Raw genomic sequence first — 20,238 nt, 5'->3', positions numbered from 1 at the left:
GACAAATATGTTTTACTGCAAAGACTTGGTTGTCTGTTGCTGGCTGTTATTTGATGACAGAAGGGTCCCAGTGTTAGTGTTTTTATCATGAATGCTAACAGCCTCTTCTTGCGTAATTCTGCATCCCTGCCTCCTCACAAAATACGCCCAGCAGTGAGATGACACGTACTGATGTGAACATTTTGGAAAAGGCAGGCTGTTATGTGTGAAAAGGCCTTTGCTTCCACCGTCTGTTATCACTTCTTAAAACATGTTTGTCTCCTAGCTTCAGCCGGTGTGTAGTTCAGTGGCTTGCTCCAGCACATTTTCATATTCCATTCACGTCTAAAGATCAAAGTCAGTGTACACTTTTTCAATTTGATTGCCCTCCCTTATCACACTTAAATTAATGTAGTATGTGTTATGTTCAGCAGCTCTTTGTGTTTGTTCTTACATGATCACATTGGGCTAATGTGATCCTTTCTAGCATTGAACACATCAGCATAATTAGTGCCAGTAGAAATAATCTGGTTTGCCACTCAGCAGCATCTTGCATTTTACAGTCTCATGTAAAGCTTCTTCCAAACAATTACGTGAATGTTTAAAAATGAAACTCAATTGTCTTCTTTTCAGGAATAAAAGTCAAACAACATAACTAACATGGGCTGAGCTTTTCTCTCTTATTAGACTATAACACACATTGTACGTGATAGGCTAAGGGGAGGGACCTCTCTAAGTGGTTGACCAATCACAACAGAGCCGGTAAGCTAACCAATCAGAGCAGACTGGGCTCTGGTGTCCGACAGAGGGTGAAAAGAGGTGCTGCAGCACAGGCAGTATGAAAAAAATAAAGAGCTTTTTGAACATTAAAGCACGTAAACATGTCACAGTGCAGGCACAAAATACAAATATGAAACCTGAAAAATAGCATAATAGGGCCCCTTTAACCTGTTTGTTTCATTCATTTAATAGATTCTGCAGTCACAATGTATCATTCATTAGTGGGCATACATATGAATGTCAAACTAGAGATGCATATAACGTTTTTGGCTTTTACAAATATGATTATTATGTTTAAGTTAGTGAGGTAAGACTTGCATAATGTTAGATGCCATGCATCCTCAGCACACAGAGAGCAGCTCTTCATGTTTCCTTCATCGTGGTGTCAGAGTAGAGTCCGTCGTCCTTGGTTACCAGTGAGCTTTCCTCTCTTTGGCAACCAGCTCCAGGAAATGGGAATGACTTGCGTAGAGCGGGAAGGACGAGTCAACATCAACCCACTGGACTTCTCCTGCGTCATCACCAGCTTGCAGCGGCAGCTCGCTGACACTGTTGCCTACGGTAACAACAAAGATGTCATGGCCCTAAAAAAAACCTGTTTGTTGCCACCAGAGAGAAAATATCTCAAGAACAGCGTTTAGATAATTAAGACGAGAAACTAAAGGCAAAAACATTCAAATTCCACATTTAAGTGTCTTTTTATTACTCTTTGTCTATTTGCGTCAATAGATTTCTCCTAGATAACCTCCAAGGGTATTTAAAAAAATTGAGTAATACTAATTCCCTATGTTAACAAGAACCTGGCTATATCCAATGTCTGTATTTAACTTAGGGAACGTTAAGTATGCAATTAGTAGTCGAAGTTAAGATAATCCATCATTTGCATTTTTAAATAAAATATTATAGCAATTTAAAAAAAAAATGTTTCGTAATATTTATACCTGAGTCATCATGGAAGTTAACAGCAACTGTCTCCATCCAAGCGTTGTCAGTGTTTCTAGGATCATCTACATAGCCTTTATAAACCTGTAGACAAAAAATAAACTGTTGACTAAAAGGTGGCAGAAAACAACTAATAGAGAGAGAGAGAGTGGGAGGCTTTTCCTGACCTGAAACCCTGGTGATTTGAAGAGTTTGGAGATGCGATCACTGATTTTTGCTTTCTCTGATGGTGTGATGACCAATGAGTTCAAAGCTTCTTCTGAGAACTCTCTCTGCAGCGTGATAGAGACCTGCTCCCCGGCGTCTACCATCCCCTACAAAAAAAACATACAAATACAAAGCCAAGTCACAAGACAGTGACAACGTATACCCCCTAAACCACTCAACACCATCAATGTCTTGGCTTTTAACTTTTTGGAAGAGGGAGAAATATAAAGCCACTAACCCCAGGAACGGCCCACTCCCCACAGTCTTTCCTCTTGATGGACACAAACTGCAGGACAGGCCGCTTTGACACTGAGTGAAGTGTCTTTCCTCCTTTGGCATCTACTTTCCATCTTACAAACAAAAAATGATGATTTTAAATCTTAAAATATGAAAGAAATGGCTTTGTTTCCTGGGAAATGAGCAACTCTTTTTTTATAAGAAGACAGAAAGGTTCTAGTGATATCGTGTTTGTGAAGAACCTTAAATTGCTTGGCTGTTGGTAGTGAGGTATTTATGTTACTAAATTGAGTACTGAGCTGTGTTATAAGTATCAGGGTAATATCAATATGCAAAGAAAAGACAAAGTTACCTTGTGACAATGGGATCTGCAGCATGATTGGGTCCCCATCGTCCCAGCAATCCTCTGCCTGTCACCCCTGTGCGTCCACGGGGATTTCTACAAGAATAAAATGAGATCATTCATTTATAAGCCAATATAAAAATATTTGACAAACACAAAAACCTCTTTAGTAACGAGAGCACACAGCATTGTTGTAGGCCGTACAATTAAAAACATTACTTTTAGAAAACGAGCTCATCCATACATCTGTCCATTACTATAAAAGCTTAATCGATGTCTTGACATTAACAATTAATGAAACGGCTAATGAAATGTGAAAGGGCTCTGTGCAGCTATCCTTCATTACATTACATTACATGACATTACATTGCATTTAGCTTTTATCCAAAGCGACTTACAATAAGTGCGTTCGACCAAGAAGATATAAACTTGAAGAAAACAGAATCATATAAGTACATCAGGTTTCATAGAGCCAAAACATTTCAAGTGCTACTCAACTGGCTTTAGATAAGATAAGTGCTCTGTTAGTCATTGTATTGCTCGAAGTGGAGTTGAAAGAGATGAGTTTTTAGTCTGCGTCGGAAGATGTGTAAGCTTTCTGCTGTCCTGATGTCAATGGGGAGCTCATTCCACCATTTTGGAGCCAGGATAGCAAACCCACGTGTTTTTGCTGATGGGAACTTGGGTCCCCCTCGCAGTGCGGGTGCAGCGAGCTGTTTGGCTGATGCAGAGCGTAGTGCACGTGCTGGGGTGTACGGTTTAACCATGTCCTGGATGTAGGAAGGGCCAGATCCATTCACAGCATGGTACGCAAGTACCAGTGTCTTGAAGTGGATTCTAGCAGTTACTGGAAGTCAGTGAAGGGAGCGGAGGCGCGGCGTGGTGTGGGAACATTTTAGGAAGGTTGAAGACCAGACGAGCCGCTGCATTCTGGATGAGCTGCAGAGGTCGGATGGCACATGCAGGTAGACCAGCCAGGAGGGAGTTGCAGTAGTCTAGGCGTGAGATGACGAGAGCCTGGACCAGAAGCTGCGTCGCTTTCTGGGTCAGGAGGAGTGATGTTGTAAAGAGTGTATCTGCAGCAGCGGGTTGTAGCAGCGATGTTTGCGGTGAAGGACAGGTTGTTATCTAGGGTCACACCCAGATTCCTTGCAGTCTGAGTCCTTGCAAACATATTAGCCTTAGATATAAATGATATGACAAATAAACTTAGTAACATTAAGCTGTCTTTGGCTTTTTTCTGCTGTAACAATGTAAATGTCCCCTCCGTGGGACTAATAAAGGTATTCTGATTCTGATTCACAACTAATTATTTTACTGTGACTTTCTTTTAGATTCTACTCTCTATCCTTCAAGGCCTGGAAAGCACCATATGCCTATGTGACTTTGAAGTACCTGTTTTCAAGCTAAACCAATCCAACAAAACTATTTCTCTTGGTATAACTTACAGTGGCTTTTGCTTTTCCATTTTGTAGCTGCCCTCGAAGCTTGTCCTGTCCACAGCACCGTCCACAGTGTTGAACTTAGGAGAGAAAGAGCTGCAGAAACAAGGAAATGTCATAAAAACAGGCATGAATAACTCCAGCTGATCTTTGAAAACAAACAGCATGTTTACAGTCAGAATGCCTCAAAACAGCCAATTTATGTAACATTAATTGAAATGTATTGCTCACCCAATCTCAGGATCGGCCCATACTGGCTTCTTTTCCACTAAAGGGTCGGTGTAGCTGAGGGGTTTATACTGCGGCCAGTTCTGACTCCAGCCCACCTTGTCATCAGGCACGAGGAAGCGGTTGATTTTGGACCCTGGATACTGGGGGCATCTGGACTTGAAGTGGGGCGCTGATGAAGACGGCATTGTCTGGACACCAGTCGTGTAAAGGTTACAGAAACTTGTACTTATTGGTCCCAATGTCTGACTGGTCCTGAAATTGTGAGAATACGAGCAAGAGATGGCAGGCCTGCAGGGGATGAAACATGAGACAGAAAACCTTTTAGCAATAACCTCACTTTGACTTCCCTGAAGCAGCTTGATACCAGTACACACATGCACTTATTGTGCTCCTGGCAAACAATGGAAACCCTTAAGTGCTAAATCCTATCATGGCAACAGGGTGTTATCCGGCAGTCAGTAGGGGCTTGGACTGTGAGCCTTAGGGTTGCCGGTTCAAGTCCCCGACCAGACTTAAAATATGGAGTGTGGACTTCTACTTGGAGAGGTCCCAGTTCACCTTCTGACCTGCTGTGGTGCACTTGAGCAAGGCACCGGACATCGCCCCCCCACTCCCATTGCTCCCCGGGCACTGTACAATAGCTGCCCACTGCTCCTAGTACTAGACTCCTGGCACTAGGATGGGTTAAAAGCAGAGAACACATTTCACTGTGTGTGCTGTGTGCTCTGCATGTGTGACCATTACAGAGGGTTTCATCCCTCCCAATTCTATTCTATTCTATAATATAGATCTTCTTTTCAGCCAGGTAAAAGTTAAATTGAGATTATAATTATCTTTAGGATGAGAGCTACTTTTATAGTTTGATTAACACATTTTTCCTAAGTATTGATGGTTTAGTTGTACATTTTGTTCCTTATTTTTTGACATAACATTTACTTAAGTTATATGAAATGGAAATACATCTTGTTTGTTAGCAACGTTTATATAAAGCATAGTTCATACTTCGATGATGTGACCTGGGATTGAGCAAGGACATAAATAGGTAGTGCAGCATACTCTTGATAACAGTGCTCTCTAAAATTCTAAAACTGTCCTGTAATGTCAAATTCTCGCAGCTTCTAGTTGAGTCTTTACAACTAACGTTACTGTACCTAGCTCCGGGGGTGCAGACGGTGTACGGGAGTCCGAACAGAGTGAGTGCTAGACGAATCCGACCGATCCAGTCACGTCGCCGGAGGGAATGTATCATTCCTCGAAGAAAATAAATCGATATTCTTAAATCAACTAGAGTACAACATGCATGAAGCACCAAGTAACCAACCAGGAAGTGCACCACCCGACGCGGTGACGTCAGCAAAGAGGAGCGGCTACGGCAGTCGCACTCGTTTCCATGGTGATAAGTGTCAAGTATTTATTATCTAACAAATAAACAAGGGTAAAAAATAAAATAGATGATTGAAATGTATGTGCACCTGATTTGTAAATAATTAATAAAAAAACGAATGCATATCTTTGTGAATTTGTGTATTAGGTTGAAAGATAATAATATCGAAATGGTCACCAATTTTTGACAAATCTAAGCACTAAGATAACAATATGCAAAATATTTAAATATTTGTTTTATGATTCGGGAATCTCAATCATTTGGAAAAGATAATATACAAACCTAGCCATTAAGAAGACATCTACAATGATAACACCATATTTTCTTATATATTGTAATGAATATGTCTTGAACGAAAGGCAATAAAATAAATATATGTTCATGTACAGGCAACTATAACAATCGTATCCTGTGATATGCAGGGAATTCCTTGAAAATGCAAACAAAAAAGATTGTTAGATACTCTTAATGGATGGTCTATGAAGGTGGATTGACACAAAAGAACCGATACAATAAACATTCGATCATAAAGTGTTTTATTCTTGTCACAACAGGCAGCATGCAACATATTTCGGCACGCCCACTCGTGGCTGCTGCTGCATGTTTATTTTGCAGACTGCGCTTGTTTCACTGCCACAAAGGAGCTACACGGGCGGAGCCTCAAGCTAATAAACGCGACTCCGCCCACACAAGTCAACCTCGCAACCATATCTAACGCACCTGTATTACCGTAGTTTGGCACGAGCATTTTACGCACGGTGCTAAAACCAAATCCGGGCTCGCGCACGAAATCCATTTACACTCCGGTAGTAGAGAGGGCCCTGATCGAGTCGCTTTGCTCCGTCAATCAAACAATCCTCCCGTTTAAAGGCCCCGGACAAACGTTAACACCGCGCAGAGCAGCAGCAGAGCCTCGGTGAAGCACAGTGACAGAGCCGGATAGGTTTGGAGAGGAAGAATGGCGGATTCAGGCAGCACCGCAGCGGCCCCAGCGGCCGCAGGCTCCAACAGCGCTGCCGGGGCGGCTGGCTCGGTGGCGCAGGACGGAGCAGCGGCTCCTGTTGTGGGAATCAAGGCCCCGTCCGAGTCCGTGAAGGGCCAGCTATTCGATGTGGGCCCCCGCTACACGAACCTGTCTTACATCGGGGAGGGGGCTTACGGGATGGTCTGGTGAGTTGTCTTTTCCGTTGGGCCACCGTACAGTCTTAATAAAAAAAAGTGCTAGCTAACCTAAGCTGTTTGTTAGCACATACTGTTAGCCAGCTAACCCCAGCGTCTACATTCAACAAGCGGCACCCAGTCACTGTGCAGCGTCGATGTTTGTGTGCGATGCTGCTGCCCGACATTCAGACATTGTTGAATCTGATGTTATGGTTAGCAAGTTAGCTGACTAGCTACAGGCGTGGCTATGAGCTTTACAGGAAACAAGATTGGGAGTGATTGCGCAGGACGTAGTTTGGTTTGCGCTGAGAAATGTTTTGCAGACTGCATTTGCACGCACGTTTGACATAGTTATCGCTATTGTCATCTCATCCATCCAGAACAGCCACATTAATCTGAAACCTGAAGCTTGCAGTAAATCTGCTGCAGAGGATGCGAGTGGGATTTGTCAATTGTAGCGAGGCCTCGTGTTTATCGTTGTAGGTGATCTATAGCCTTGTGTGGACATGTTAAGCAACCCTTGTTGCACTTGACATTGGTGCCAAGTCATCGCAGTCGAGGCTGATCTGTGAACAGGATCAGATGTGACAGCAATGCGTGTCAGTGGAGAGAGGATGTTCGAGTGAGAGCCAGGCCAACAACACACCCCGTGTAGATCACTGTCATTTTCACCAGTGTTATTTTCTTACTGTCATCCTGGGCATGTGGTTCCACTGATGCAGTATTTGTAAACATTGTCATCATCACCCACTAGTTGTTACAGTGAACACAAACTAACTATAGCTTATCATAAACAACATGTCCATATATTTTGTTACACATTACCATGTGTATATAAATTCCCTCTTGATTTTTACAACATTATTTTAGCCTTTAGTAGTGTGTGTGAACTTGCTCAGTTTATGCAGTGTGTGTTGTGCAATAAGAAAAGACACTTTAACCAATAGAGAAGATGTGATGTAACTGTTGTTCCTGTTGAGTGTTTAAAACCTAGCTTGGAGGTTTTTTTCCCCCACAAAGTGAATTCAAGAGTCCCAGAAATGCATCACTCACAGCTGTTCTCAGCCTCCATCTACTCCACACCTACACCACACTGACACTGCTCCTACACTCAGAAATACACCTACAGCACTTCATTTCATATCAAAAAGACGTGTCATCTTGGCAATGGAGACCGTCTGCAACGCCCTTTTGGAGCTCGGCATTAGCCCAGTTTCTGATAACGTCATTGTGGAGTGTACAGTGTGTAACATGAGACTTGTTGTGTGCCTCTTTCCACATCCACCCTCCAGCTCTGCTATGGACAGCGTGACAAGCTCGCGCGTAGCCATCAAGAAGATCAGCCCGTTTGAGCACCAGACGTACTGCCAGCGTACACTGAGGGAAATCAAGATCCTGCTGCGTTTCCACCATGAGAATATCATCGGCATCAACGACATTCTCAGGGCACGGGTACTCGACAACATGAGGGATGTGTATCCTTTCATGCTTTCCAGGAAAAAGGCTCTGCTCATGCATTTCTCACTTATTGTCCAAGCTTAAATCAAATCAAACTTCTATATAGGATTGAACTAGTTTAAAATAAATAAATAAAATTGTGTTCCATCATTAGCCTTTGACAGTTGACACAAGAGGTCCCTCAATTAAGTGAAAATAACAAAAGACAGAGTATTGTGGCATCGTGAAATAGCGTGGGATCATGGGAGTTGTCTCCTTAACCACTATTGTAGCCAGCTTCCCCAGGTTAGGATTATTAGTGTTGTTACCGAGAACTGAATGATCTCTATTGGTTGCCTCCTCTCCAAAACAAACCATTTTTACAATTGTGAATTGTTTTCTCGGTGAACACAGGAACGGGCTCACTGCTAAGCTCAGATCAGCTTTTTTACTCCTTCTCTGATTACTTAAGATCCACAAATCAATGACTTAAATGCTTCATCTTTTTTAGCTATAGTTTAGAAGTATATCAAAATCTGACAAAAAGTCAATGTCAAACGACAAGGCTGAAACTTGCTTAAAGGATCTCCATCGGCATGCGACGGATCGTTTCATTCATTAAAATTCACTACTTTAAGTCGGAAAATTGTTGGCAATATTTTTGATAATGTAAATATACCCAACTCAACCAATTTGTATTATCAGTTTTAGTCCTTCATGCAGAAGTGTACCTATAACTTTGTATTAAATGTAATATCTAGTCATGATGCATTCAAGAACCTGTAAAACGAGAGTGTACAGTGACCATTTGAAGAGTAATTATATTGCAACAGTTTTGCTTTGTATATTTGAAGTGCGCAGGAGAATTAGAAAAGAAATGTGGCTGCTACATTGCCAAACAAAAAGTTATTTATCTGATTACCATTGCTCCAGTTTAGGGTAGAGCTCCAAAATGGAAGTTTAGTGGAACCTTTAACAGGAGAAAGACCAAACTGGCTGGACAAGCTACATTTTTCAATAAATGATAATACAATTGTTTAAAGGGAATTGGTGTTAGTATTAATAATATTTAAATTGCAGTGCGTACAATGAGAATGGTTGGAACCACAGTTGATGCAAAAAACAAACATGTTCTACGGTTAAAAATATAAAAAGGCTACTTACTGATGTCTGTTTTCTTAGGATTTGGTCATAAACCAAGGAATGGATATATTTGGATTGATAGTGATGCCAGAGTAAATATCTGGACAAGAAAATAAACAAATTGCACCACAAAAATTGCCCCTATTAGGCCAACCTGACTACATGTAAGATATATATAAGTCTAGAAAACATTACATAAGCTGAAAGTCCAACCTACTGTTTGTTTTAACAGGGAAATATAAGTATGTGTCAGCAAATCTTGGTTTGATTTTATACATGTTGCTAAATAATTAAGGGCCCTTAAATCCCTCTCAGAGCAGTCTTTATGTCTCTCGCGGTGTCCTTTAACTCTGTGGGTTGTTGATGTGCTCCTTGACGGCGCCTCCCAGCTACATCGTTCAGACTCTGATGGAGACGGACCTGTACAAGCTGCTGAAGACTCAGAGGCTGAGCAACGACCACGTCTGCTATTTCCTCTACCAGATCCTGCGAGGCCTCAAGTACATCCACTCTGCCAACGTGCTGCACCGTGACCTCAAGCCCTCCAACCTGCTCATCAACACCACCTGCGACCTCAAGGTACGCACACGCACAAATATCTTTTTTTTGTTTATGTACACAAGTGATAAAACTCAAAGCTAAGAGATAAGAACTGCACTTCCTCCAATGGCCTCTTCAGAATGACTACAAAAGAGTTCCCATGTGATAGACACACAACTAAAGACTGCGAAATTGCACTCGTGGATTGTTTGAATCAGTTTGTATTGTTGCATTTGATCATAACTCCAATGACCACTCGGTTAACAAAATGTTTAAATCAACTAGCAACTAGCATTATTTCAGTAGAACCGTAGTCCTCATATGGTGCAGGTCATGGTCCAACAAGTGGAAATTCTCCATTTGCATGTTGTATATTTAGTATAGGTGTTAAAAATCCCCCTTCTAAAGTTAGCATGTGGTAACTGCTACATTATACTTCATATTTTGAGACAAAAGCTCTAAAGAGGATATTTTCACACTCACACGGTGCATTTGTCTTGTTTTCAGTCGGCTGAAATGATTTACACAAGCTTCATTGTGTTTATGTAAACATTGGTACCAGGCGCAAGTTGCAGGGCTCAACAAGATTGAAAGGGAATCTCAGGAATGTTGGATATGGGTGCTGGATTGACCCGAGCCCTTCCTTGCTTGCCATGGCCCTTCACCTACTAAATATTAAATTACTGCACTTGGATTGCAACACTGTAAAGATATTCCCCTTAGGGCACACAGTATGCTCTTCTGATTCCCCTTTGAGCTTAAGTCTTTGTGTTTCTTATCTTTGCAGTTAAGAAGCCACATGTAAAATTCTTCTGAAGGGTATTAATGAGTATCTAAAACAATCTAAATGCATGCCATTTATTGTCCATATAATGCATTTCATTTGACTTAATACAGCTGGAGCCTGTTTAATGAGTGAGAGACATGGCGCTGGCAACCTGCTATTGCACAACTTCAAAGTACACTAAAGTGCCTTCTGGGAAATTAAGTAAAAATGCTAATCAGAATGTATCGTACATAAAAGTTACTAAAAGCCCTAAGGACTGATAACATCCTCCAAAAACGTCATATTAAGTGTTTCCTAATGTTGTTTCTGCAGTGGTTGTGTTTTTGAAGCCTAAAACGAGATGCTATCAGTGTTGTATAGCTTCAGGGTACGTGTGTAACTATCGGCAACTAACCACAAAGCCCTGGATCAGTTGATCATGTAGACGAAGTGCAGAATAGAAGCAGCACATGAAAACCTAATAATAAAAAAAAAATACTTTTTTATGAATACAGCTATAGAAAGGTAAACATATAGGAGAATTACAAAATGTATATTACTCCACTGTGCATTGTGTACAGCATGTATGTACTGTTATGGTGCCTGGCCTCACGTTTCCTGCAATTTTATTTGGGGCCAATTTATTAGAAATAAAAACACGTACAGCCTTTTTCATGTTTCTGCAAGTCTTGAATGTTGGTCACATCTCGAGTAAATGAAGTTGTTGACCTCTGACCCTTCTTGTTATCCTCAGATCTGTGACTTTGGCCTGGCGAGGATAGCCGACCCGGAGCACGACCACACAGGTTTCCTGACCGAGTACGTGGCCACGCGTTGGTACAGGGCTCCAGAAATCATGCTCAACTCAAAGGTAGGTTTGTGTGAGAGTTACTGCATCTGTGTTGGACTGGGTTGCTCGTTTGGTGAGTTGTTCTCACCGTTTGTGTGTTTGTGTCTCAGGGCTACTCCAAGTCCATTGACATCTGGTCAGTGGGCTGCATCCTGGCTGAGATGTTGTCCAACAGGCCCATCTTCCCCGGGAAACACTACCTGGACCAGCTCAACCATATACTGGGTGAGTGTGTGTCATTGCTGCTAAAGACTCGCTGTACCAAATAGTTTCATTCTATCATAATGTTGACATCGAAATCCTAAAACGACGCCAATATTTATTCTGTTTTAAGCCAGTATTTTTGCAAAGATCTAATCTAATATTATTGGTATTATACTTTGTATTCCTCGTACTAATTAACTAATAACATTATATTATTTGTAGAATTATATTTAGTTATGTCTGGGTGTTTGTTTCCGACTCGTATGATCCAAACATTGCCATAAAATCACTTAAAAAATTGAAATGTTTTTCATCGAACTAAATATTTTTGAATATGTGTTGGGGTGCAGCCTTCAGAAACCAAAATGTTCGCTGTGTTCAAACAATGGCTTGCTATCTTGCTTGCCAGATACAAAGCAACATGCACTGACGAGTTATATTCATAAAAATGTTTTTAATAAAAACTCATTTGTTCAGATGAATCTAATATAAAAGAAAGATAATGTAATAAAATATAGATTCAAAGCTTCATTCGGAAACCTCAGTAGAAGCTTCAAGTGTAAGAACATAAATGGGGTTGTGTTGCCATATTAAAATCCGTCTCCCCCCTCCCCCGACCACCACACTCTGCAGGCGTCCTTGGATCCCCCACTCAAGATGATCTGAACTGCATCATCAACATGAAGGCCAGGAACTACCTGCAGTCCCTGCCTCCAAAACCCAGAATCCCCTGGGAGACTCTCTACAAGGCCGACTCCAAAGGTAACGCACCACCATTTGTTAACCCAGAATGTAGGGCAAGAAAAAAAAGACTCATTTAATCAAATGAAATAAAACCCTAGAGACTAACTGTTTGGAGGGATCAGTGGGGCAAATGGAGCAAATAGGCTTTTTCTATTAGTGGGCATTCAATAGGCTTTCTGTTCAAGGTGTTTTTGTCTGCTTTTATGTGGCACAAAAGAAAAGTCCCATTCTACATCCCATATATCGAATGATATATATAACAGGCTTTTAATGTGAGTGGTGTCTGTTATTTGATCTATTACATGCCTCTTCATGTGATTGTAAAATGTACACCTACCAAGAAAAGGATGAGGAAAGGGGTAATTTATATTAGGGCTGCTCAATTAATTGTACCGTAATTTTCGGACTATAAGCCGCGCCTTTTTCCCTATTTTTCGACGCTGCGGCTTATATAACGGTGCGGCTAATCTATGGATTTTTACAGCTAACGGCCAACACCTTTAACTCTATGGGCTCTATGGCCGGTCCGCGGACCCCCACCTTTAAGCGGCGGGTTCCAGCAGGAAAAGCTGGAGGCCGGAAAAGAGTGAGACAGGTAGCGCGGCAAAACCTAAAGCTGGAACCGAGAGTGGGTATGCCGCTGCTGTGGAATTCGATGCGCCTTATAGCCGAAAATTACGGTATTTTAATCGCAATTATGATTTTGGTTGCACGATTGCGAAAACAACGCAATTATTTATTTTATTTTAATTTATTTTGTATTGGTTTTTCAGTTGAATTATACTTAAAGTTCAGGGAAATCAACTGTTAAAAACATACTGTTCACATTTTTTTTTTTTTAAATAAATGGATTTTTTCAGAGTAAATGGATAATCGTTTTTTAATAATCGTGATATCAATTATCGACCCAAATAGAGATTATGATTTTTGCCATAATCGAGCAGCCCTAAAATGTACACCTTCCAAGAAAAGGATGAGGAAAAGGGTAATTTATATATACTGCAGTGCGAAATCCTTCTAACATTATTATATATTAAAGTTAATACAACCTATTATGGGTATTTGCCTCTAACACAGCACAAGTTATAATGCATGTACCTCTTACTTAACTTCTATATTAAAATGTGTATTTTCTATGAAATATCCAGCTTTACAGTGAATGAAAAACAAGTAAATCATTAAGAAAATATTTGTAATGTTTTTTCTCTTTCATATCTTTAAGTTGTTTAAGTGTCAGTCCAGAAACAAGATTAATAGCACTGTAGGAAAATAAAGAAACCTCATTTACTAACTGAAGCTCTTGATGAATGTTAACGCAGCTCTGGACCTGCTGGGCCGCATGCTGACCTTTAACCCCGTGAAGCGCATCAGCGTGGAGGAGGCTCTGGCTCATCCCTACTTGGAGCAGTACTACGACCCCACAGATGAGGTACGCAGCAGAATCACTTGACACACCATGCCAGTAGAATCTGAAAGACAAGTTGTAAGGACAAGGCATTTTATTCGATCAATAGAGAAACTGTCTACAGAGAAAGGAGGCTTTGCACAGATCTTGGAGGCAGACGGGCTCATTCATTCAAACCTGTTAGTCATTGTTTTCGAAAATCAGCCAAGATTTGTTTTGTGAGCCTTTTTGTGCTTTGTGCTGGGAAGCCTCTTAGCTGTGTTGGGAATGCAATTAGTATCAAATTCGCTCCATGGTTCAGCCATAGAGAGGTTAAAGAATGTAATCGCATCCCCGTGTACGTCAGCACGGCTGGTTCCTAGAACTCTACTGTAGAAATCAGATCTTCACTGGTTTTTCCAGCGTGGCTGCTTTTCAGTGACAGCTTCCATTGAATTGGACTTTCTAAAGTGTTTAATGTTTTTATTTTACACCACAGTGTGGGCTGCACAAAGCCTCTCTACTTTCCCCACTTGCAGCCTTAGTCATAAAGCCCGACTTCACTTTTAGGAGTTGCTCTGATGTCCTTAGCAGAGTTTTAAAGTGGCCATAAAACGATATATTAATTTACACAAAATAGAGCAATAAACCTGGAAAATAGCAGCTCTTAGCCACAAAGTGCAAACATGAGAAAATGCTCCAGTATGGTGGAATAAAGTAAAAATAAATGTTGAAGCTAGGACTCTGAATTGAACGCCTGATATAATAAAATGCATGATTTTATGCAGATATGGCGGTGGAATAAAAAAAAGGGTTTAAATAGAAACATTTTAGACATTTCTGAAAGTCTGTATTCCTCTATCCTGTTTTTACTTTTTGTAGGAACTGAAGTTGAACCTCAAAGGAAATAAAAAATCACACCCTTTCCAAAATCAATGCTGTATAAACACAGCCAAGATGATTGAAGATTTTAAATAGAAATGGTTCTTTGTAAGGCTCAAACAGTGTCAGCATGTTGCTCAATTCCTAAATTGACCCACCAAGACTTTATTTTGAACTCTTGATTGTGAAGAAATGGCTCTCCTTAAGTTGAAGGTTTTAACAATGTGTGTGTCTTTGTGTGTGTGTGTAGCCGGTGGCGGAGGAGCCCTTCACCTTCTCCATGGAGCTGGATGATCTGCCCAAGGAGAAGCTGAAGGAACTGATCTACGAGGAAACCGCTCAATTCCAGGCAACCTACCAGGGAACATGAGACACATGGGTACGTGGAAACACCCGCTGATCTCACAACAAAACACACACACACCGTCACAGCAACACAACTTTCTGCAATAGGTCGCAAAGTGAAAACTTGAAATATATTTTTCGGTTTATTTGAATATCCAGAGGCTATATTATGTCCGTTTGGCCATTTTCTTGATTTTCCATGTCTGATTCTGTTTTGTTTAAAGCTGTGACAAAACTTTATTGTGATTTGGGACCACTAGGTGTCAGTGGAGCGAATGCCATTCATCAATTCCTTCACACACACCCAAAGCTCCACTGTTCCCAACATGTCTCTCACAGAGTTCCCGTTAGAATATTTTTTCGCCGGTCAACATGTCCGTTAAAGTTTAAATCTTCCGGACAAAATTTGAAAAGTGCCGGTCACAGGTCTTCTTTGTTATTTATTGAGCTTTAAAACAAATTGATATGATTCGATATTAAACAAACTAATTATAGTAGATTAACTATTCAAAAGTGTACAGTAATTTACAATAACACGGGAATAATAAACGGAGCCCTCTCTCCCTCTCCTGACAGCCCGTCAGTATCATGCAGCTCGCGGATCAGTAATGAGTGACCCGACTCTAAAACTAAACATATCTATAACTAGTTACGGTAGTTTGAGAGGTCATTAAAATATCTACGTGTGATATTCTAACCTGAAGTGTGTGTTTTGTTCCGCTCACAGCTGCATGTGATTATGCAGAGCTGCGTGTCGACTCGTCAGCAGCAGCTGATCTCTCTCTCTCTCGTCAGATTAGACTTCACTCGTGGCGCAACTGATGCGGTATTGCGCTAAGGGGAAATTATTTTGACCGGACACTTTGACCGGAGAGATGTAGAATTGCCGGTCTTCAGCATATTTTACCGGTCATAGTCCGGTAATTACCGGCTAACGGGAACTCTGACGCAGGGTTGGCAGCATGTCCTTTACCCCCGCCCCTCAACGACGCCCATCAAAATCACCGAAGCAGAGACGCGCACCATCTCCCCCATTTTTCATCACTGTGCCGACATCAACCACCTCCCCCCCCTGGCAGCATGTCCTTTAGCCCCGCCCTTCAACAACGCCCACCAAAATCACTGAAGCAGAGACGCGTACCATCTCCCCCGTCTTCATCACCGTGCCTATGTCAACCACCTCCCCCCTTCAAGAAAGCATCTGCGGTCTCCGAAGCCTGATAAGGATGTGTGTGTACAAAACGCAACAAACTCTAACTGATATGTGCTGGGTCCAGGCTCAAGGGTGTATGGCACTCTCAACTCTTTCCAGGACATGCCGGAGCCCTGCCTGCCAGTAGCTTTGCCGATATCTGTGTTGATAGGTAATAGATTAAGAGCAGTGAATCAGCTTAGAAACAGGAAGTGCTCGTTTGTGTGAGTTTATCAAATTTAGCAGTGATTCCATATCAGCCACAGCTTGTCACAAAAATCTTACTGATAGTGTATTTAACAAACTTAAACTAGCTTTATTAAATATCAGGTCTTTGGCAGGAAAAACATTTTTAATCAATGATTTTATCACTGAGCACAATCTCGATTTTATGTTTTTAACGGAAACTTGGATTGAATAAAAATAAAAGTGCAGCTGTTCTTATCGAATCAACCCCTCCCAACTTTAGTTTTATGAGTCAGGAAAGAACTGTTTTGTGTTCTTGATAACTATGGACTAAATCAGCATGTGACGGAGCCCAAGCACAATAAGGGGCACACTCTGGACTTAATTATCTCAAAGGGTCTGAATATCTCTGAGGTTGAGGTGAGTGATGTTGCACTCTCTGATCATTCCTGTGTTTTCTTTGAGAGCTCTATTTCTGTTCACAANACAGTAACTTACAATAACACAGGAATAATAAACGGAGCGCTCTCTCCCTCTCCTGACAGCCTGTCAGTATCATGCAGCTCGCGGATCCAGTAATGAGTGACCCGACAGTAAAACTAAACATATAACTAGTTTAGGTAGTTTGAGAGGTAATTAAAATAGCTACGTGTGATATTCTAACCTGAAGTGTGTGTTTTGTCCGCTCACCGCTGCATGTGATCATGCAGAGCTGCGTGTCGACTCGTCAGCAGCAGTTGATCTCTCTCTCCCGTCAGATTAAACTTCACTCGCGTTTATGTCCATATCGATCAGATCCAGCTAGTTCTAGCTAATGATATGACTACCTGCTTATTAAAAGACACCTAAACAATAAGCGTCGCTATGCAACCGGGTGAGGCCGCAAAGTATAGCTCTGCATTATGCATTTATTTACATGCCCACCGGAACCCCGAGGCATTACCAACAGATCAACGCACAATCAACCCAGACAGGACATCTCTTTCTCCACATTAAGTGTTAGACATTAGAATTGAATCTTCTTGTCTGTCACATACTCTTCTGTCTGTCACATAAGTGGCGCAACTGATGCAGTATTTTGTTAAGGGGAAATTATTTTGACCGGAGAGATTTAAATTTGCCGGTCTTCAGCATATTTTACCGGTCATAGTCCGGTAATTACCGGCTAACGGGAACTCTGGTCTCTCAGTTATTTTAACTTAAATGTATGTAAAGAAGTGTAATTTGATTTGATTAAAGCTACAGACAGAGAATCAGCACTTTTGAAACACAGCTGAAAACGAAGGGGTTTATGGCATGCTGCAATGATCTGTTTGGTATTTCAGCCAAACACTTCAGAGACATGTCTTGTATATATATCTGAGCCCTATAGTATACTGTTGAACAAGAGTATAATAGAGGACCTTTAAAGCAAAGGTGAATTCAGGACACTAACTAGCCCTCATGACACTTGGACAGATACAGAAACACATTTGTCTGTAGATTTCTGCAGGTTTAGAAACGGTGATCGAGCCTAAGTGCACTTCTTTCTTTCTCTTTTCCGTAGCCCTAAAGAGTGACAAAGCCACGCAGAGGCTTGGAACAAGAAGACTCCAAACGACATGCTAAAACAAAAAGAAAAAATGCATCTTCAAGAAACCAACAAAAAAAAAGAGAAAACGAGAAATGAACATTTTAACTGCTTATCTTTCCATTTCTACTGCAAGAGAGCTAAGTTTAACTTTTGATTTCTGTGGTTGGGGGTGGTAGGGTCTGTGTACTCATACTGTTTCAGTTTTGTCCATGTTGGACTCTTCCTCCTCTCACCTCACATTTATTTTCCCGTTGGACGTATTTTAATATGGCAACACAACCCCAAACGTCCCTCCTCATCCCCTCCCATCATCAGTAACCCCCCCACCCCCCCCTCTCTCTTGCTCCCTGATGCTGATCTGTCGCTCCCCCTCATATAAACTACTGTATTAACCGACTCCATAACTCTCTTGTCTTGCTCCATGTAAATTACAAGCTGGAAAAAATCGAGGGCTAAAGGAACGGGGATGCTAATCGGGTGTTTGTGTATATATACAAAAATATAAAAAGCTTATTTTCTTTTCTTTTTTTAAGTGTGCTTGTGGCAGATTTTGTGTGTACATCGTTGTTTTTGAGTGTTTTCGGATCAGTCGTATCTGTATGTTTTGGGGTTTATATTTGCAAGTCTTCTTTTTTTCAACACTTGATTTTTGAGACAAACATTCAATGTTATTTCTGGCATGTTGGCAGGTTTATATAGATTTATTTGTCGTCGCTTTTCTTTTCTTTTCTTAAAAAAACAACAACTGTATGATGTTCATATGAATGCATGCATTCCTTAAATTAACCAAAGTGGCAGAGATATGCAGGAAACTTGGCCGAGGAGCAACTAAGGGTTGCCTATCGTAGTTTTGAATAAACACATTTTCTGATATATTACTCAACTCTCCCTTCAGATGGTTCTATTCAGGAGACGCCACATGATTGGAATACATAGAAATCAAACAGTATAAAATATAATCGCTTATTCATTCAGATAACAGTAGTACCTATGCCCCATTTTCCAGAAAGTCATGGTACTCTTACCAAAAACTTTTGTTCCCCTAATGATCATGAACTACCTGACTTAAGTGACTGTAAGTTTTATAGTGGAAGACGTTCCTTCCAAAATGGCAGAAATACTACCAGAACACTGATGTCAGACACTGTTATAGTACATTTTCCCTTCATCAAATACAATAACCATCAAATATCTGATCAGTATTACATATTGCATTTCATTTTAGTTTAGAGTGGTTAACTACTTATTATAACATCAGTGAAGCCGTTCTGATCTCCTGTACAGTATTCTGGAAAATGGGGCCTGGTTGACAGACATCAGCCTTTCCATCCCACTGTGCTGTATGGAGTCCATCCCGTCACAGTCTAACTGACAGCGAAGGCCCGAGTATAAACAAATCCATGTAAACGGTCGAGAGAAGTGCGCTTTCCAACGAGCATTTTCAGATTATGGCTCATTGATTGTGAGTTGATCAGTGAGTTGAATGTAAATGGCCTGTGTTTCTGGAGTCTGTCGCTGCAGTTAGTGCTCATCGGATGAGAACTTTTACAAGAACGAGACTCCTAAAAAAAAAAAAAAAAAACAAAAAAAAAACTACATGTTGACAAATGCCGCGTTGAAGCCATTAAGGATGTATGGTAAAGATTCCCACGGTTCCAATACGACCTGACATCACTAACAACAATCAAACCCAGGATTGTCAGAGCGTCTACAGCCGTCATCCCTTCGTGGTTGTACGGTATAAAAAACCCTCTCTGCCCATTTTGTTTTACGCTCGCTCCCCTTTTCGCTTGCGTGTGTGTGTGTGTGTGTTTTCCTGCTTCCTGTTCTTCTTCAATGTGGGTGATTTTTAACGCTGCGTCGTTTCTCAGATGGCTTCTTTGCTTGTGTATTCTGTCTGTGGTTATGGTTCCTGTCAGCGGCTGCTCCCTCCTCTCTTTGTTCTGGATGTGACTGTACTTAATGGCTGCTTGGTGAAGCCATCACCAGCTCGGTCTGCACTAATTTTCTGCCTGTTGCACTGGGACCAGTAGAGAAGCCCCCCCCCCTTCCTTTCCTCCCCTAAAACAAAATGGACCAACACATGCACTGGATCGTCTTGTATTCTGTATTTCTCGGGGCGGGTCTGTGATGCTCGCCGGCCTCGCTCTTTGCAGCAAAAATCATTGATTTTTTCCTTTTTTTGGGCTGTTTTTCTTTTTTCTCAGACGCCATAGCCAGCACTTTGGGATCGGTGTGAGGCTTCCTGGTGCATGTGGTGATTTGTATCCCTTTTTCTTTTTTTTT

General features: G+C 41.3%; 2 protein-coding genes across 2 annotated transcripts; one reads left to right on the top strand and one right to left on the bottom strand.

The window, feature by feature from the left end:
* Positions 1 to 876: 876 nt before the first annotated feature.
* On the bottom strand, positions 877 to 5,558 carry nudt9 (nudix (nucleoside diphosphate linked moiety X)-type motif 9). The gene is made up of 8 exons (XM_010768006.1): positions 5,313 to 5,558; positions 4,162 to 4,449; positions 3,937 to 4,026; positions 2,498 to 2,584; positions 2,147 to 2,258; positions 1,869 to 2,015; positions 1,701 to 1,785; positions 877 to 1,315 (listed from the first exon to the last, which is right to left on the bottom strand). Exons 1-8 carry the CDS (start codon positions 5,408 to 5,410, stop codon positions 1,170 to 1,172), a joined length of 1,053 nt encoding a protein of 350 aa, XP_010766308.1. The 5' UTR covers positions 5,411 to 5,558; the 3' UTR covers positions 877 to 1,169.
* Positions 5,559 to 6,108: 550 nt separating this feature from the next.
* mapk3 (mitogen-activated protein kinase 3) lies at positions 6,109 to 20,014 on the top strand. Its single transcript, XM_010768005.1, has 9 exons — positions 6,109 to 6,715; positions 7,999 to 8,181; positions 9,676 to 9,865; positions 11,347 to 11,463; positions 11,553 to 11,667; positions 12,280 to 12,408; positions 13,710 to 13,819; positions 14,907 to 15,035; positions 17,926 to 20,014. Exons 1-8 carry the CDS (start codon positions 6,504 to 6,506, stop codon positions 15,024 to 15,026), a joined length of 1,176 nt encoding a protein of 391 aa, XP_010766307.1. The 5' UTR covers positions 6,109 to 6,503; the 3' UTR covers positions 15,027 to 15,035; positions 17,926 to 20,014.
* The last annotated feature ends 224 nt before the right edge of the window (positions 20,015 to 20,238 follow it).

This window comes from Notothenia coriiceps, unplaced genomic scaffold, assembly GCF_000735185.1.
Source record: "Notothenia coriiceps isolate Sejong01 unplaced genomic scaffold, NC01 NC01_scaffold00004988, whole genome shotgun sequence".
Lineage (NCBI taxonomy): Eukaryota > Metazoa > Chordata > Actinopteri > Perciformes > Nototheniidae > Notothenia > Notothenia coriiceps.
The sequence above is the reverse complement of the archived record's forward strand: the minus strand, read 5'-3'. Positions and strand labels throughout refer to the sequence as shown.

Excerpts from the sequence above, each read along its gene's own strand:
- nudt9 (XM_010768006.1), bottom strand. The coding sequence starts at position 5,410 with ATGATACATTCCCTCCGGCGACGTGACTGGATCGGTCGGATTCGTCTA. Across the intron at positions 2,259-2,497 it reads GCAGATCCCATTGTCACAAG|ATGGAAAGTAGATGCCAAAG; the intron begins GTAACTTTGTCT and ends TTTGTTTGTAAG. Across the intron at positions 1,786-1,868 it reads TCAAATCACCAGGGTTTCAG|GTTTATAAAGGCTATGTAGA; the intron begins GTCAGGAAAAGC and ends TTTTGTCTACAG.
- mapk3 (XM_010768005.1), top strand. The coding sequence starts at position 6,504 with ATGGCGGATTCAGGCAGCACCGCAGCGGCCCCAGCGGCCGCAGGCTCC. Across the intron at positions 8,182-9,675 it reads CTCGACAACATGAGGGATGT|CTACATCGTTCAGACTCTGA; the intron begins GTATCCTTTCAT and ends GGCGCCTCCCAG. Across the intron at positions 13,820-14,906 it reads ACTACGACCCCACAGATGAG|CCGGTGGCGGAGGAGCCCTT; the intron begins GTACGCAGCAGA and ends GTGTGTGTGTAG.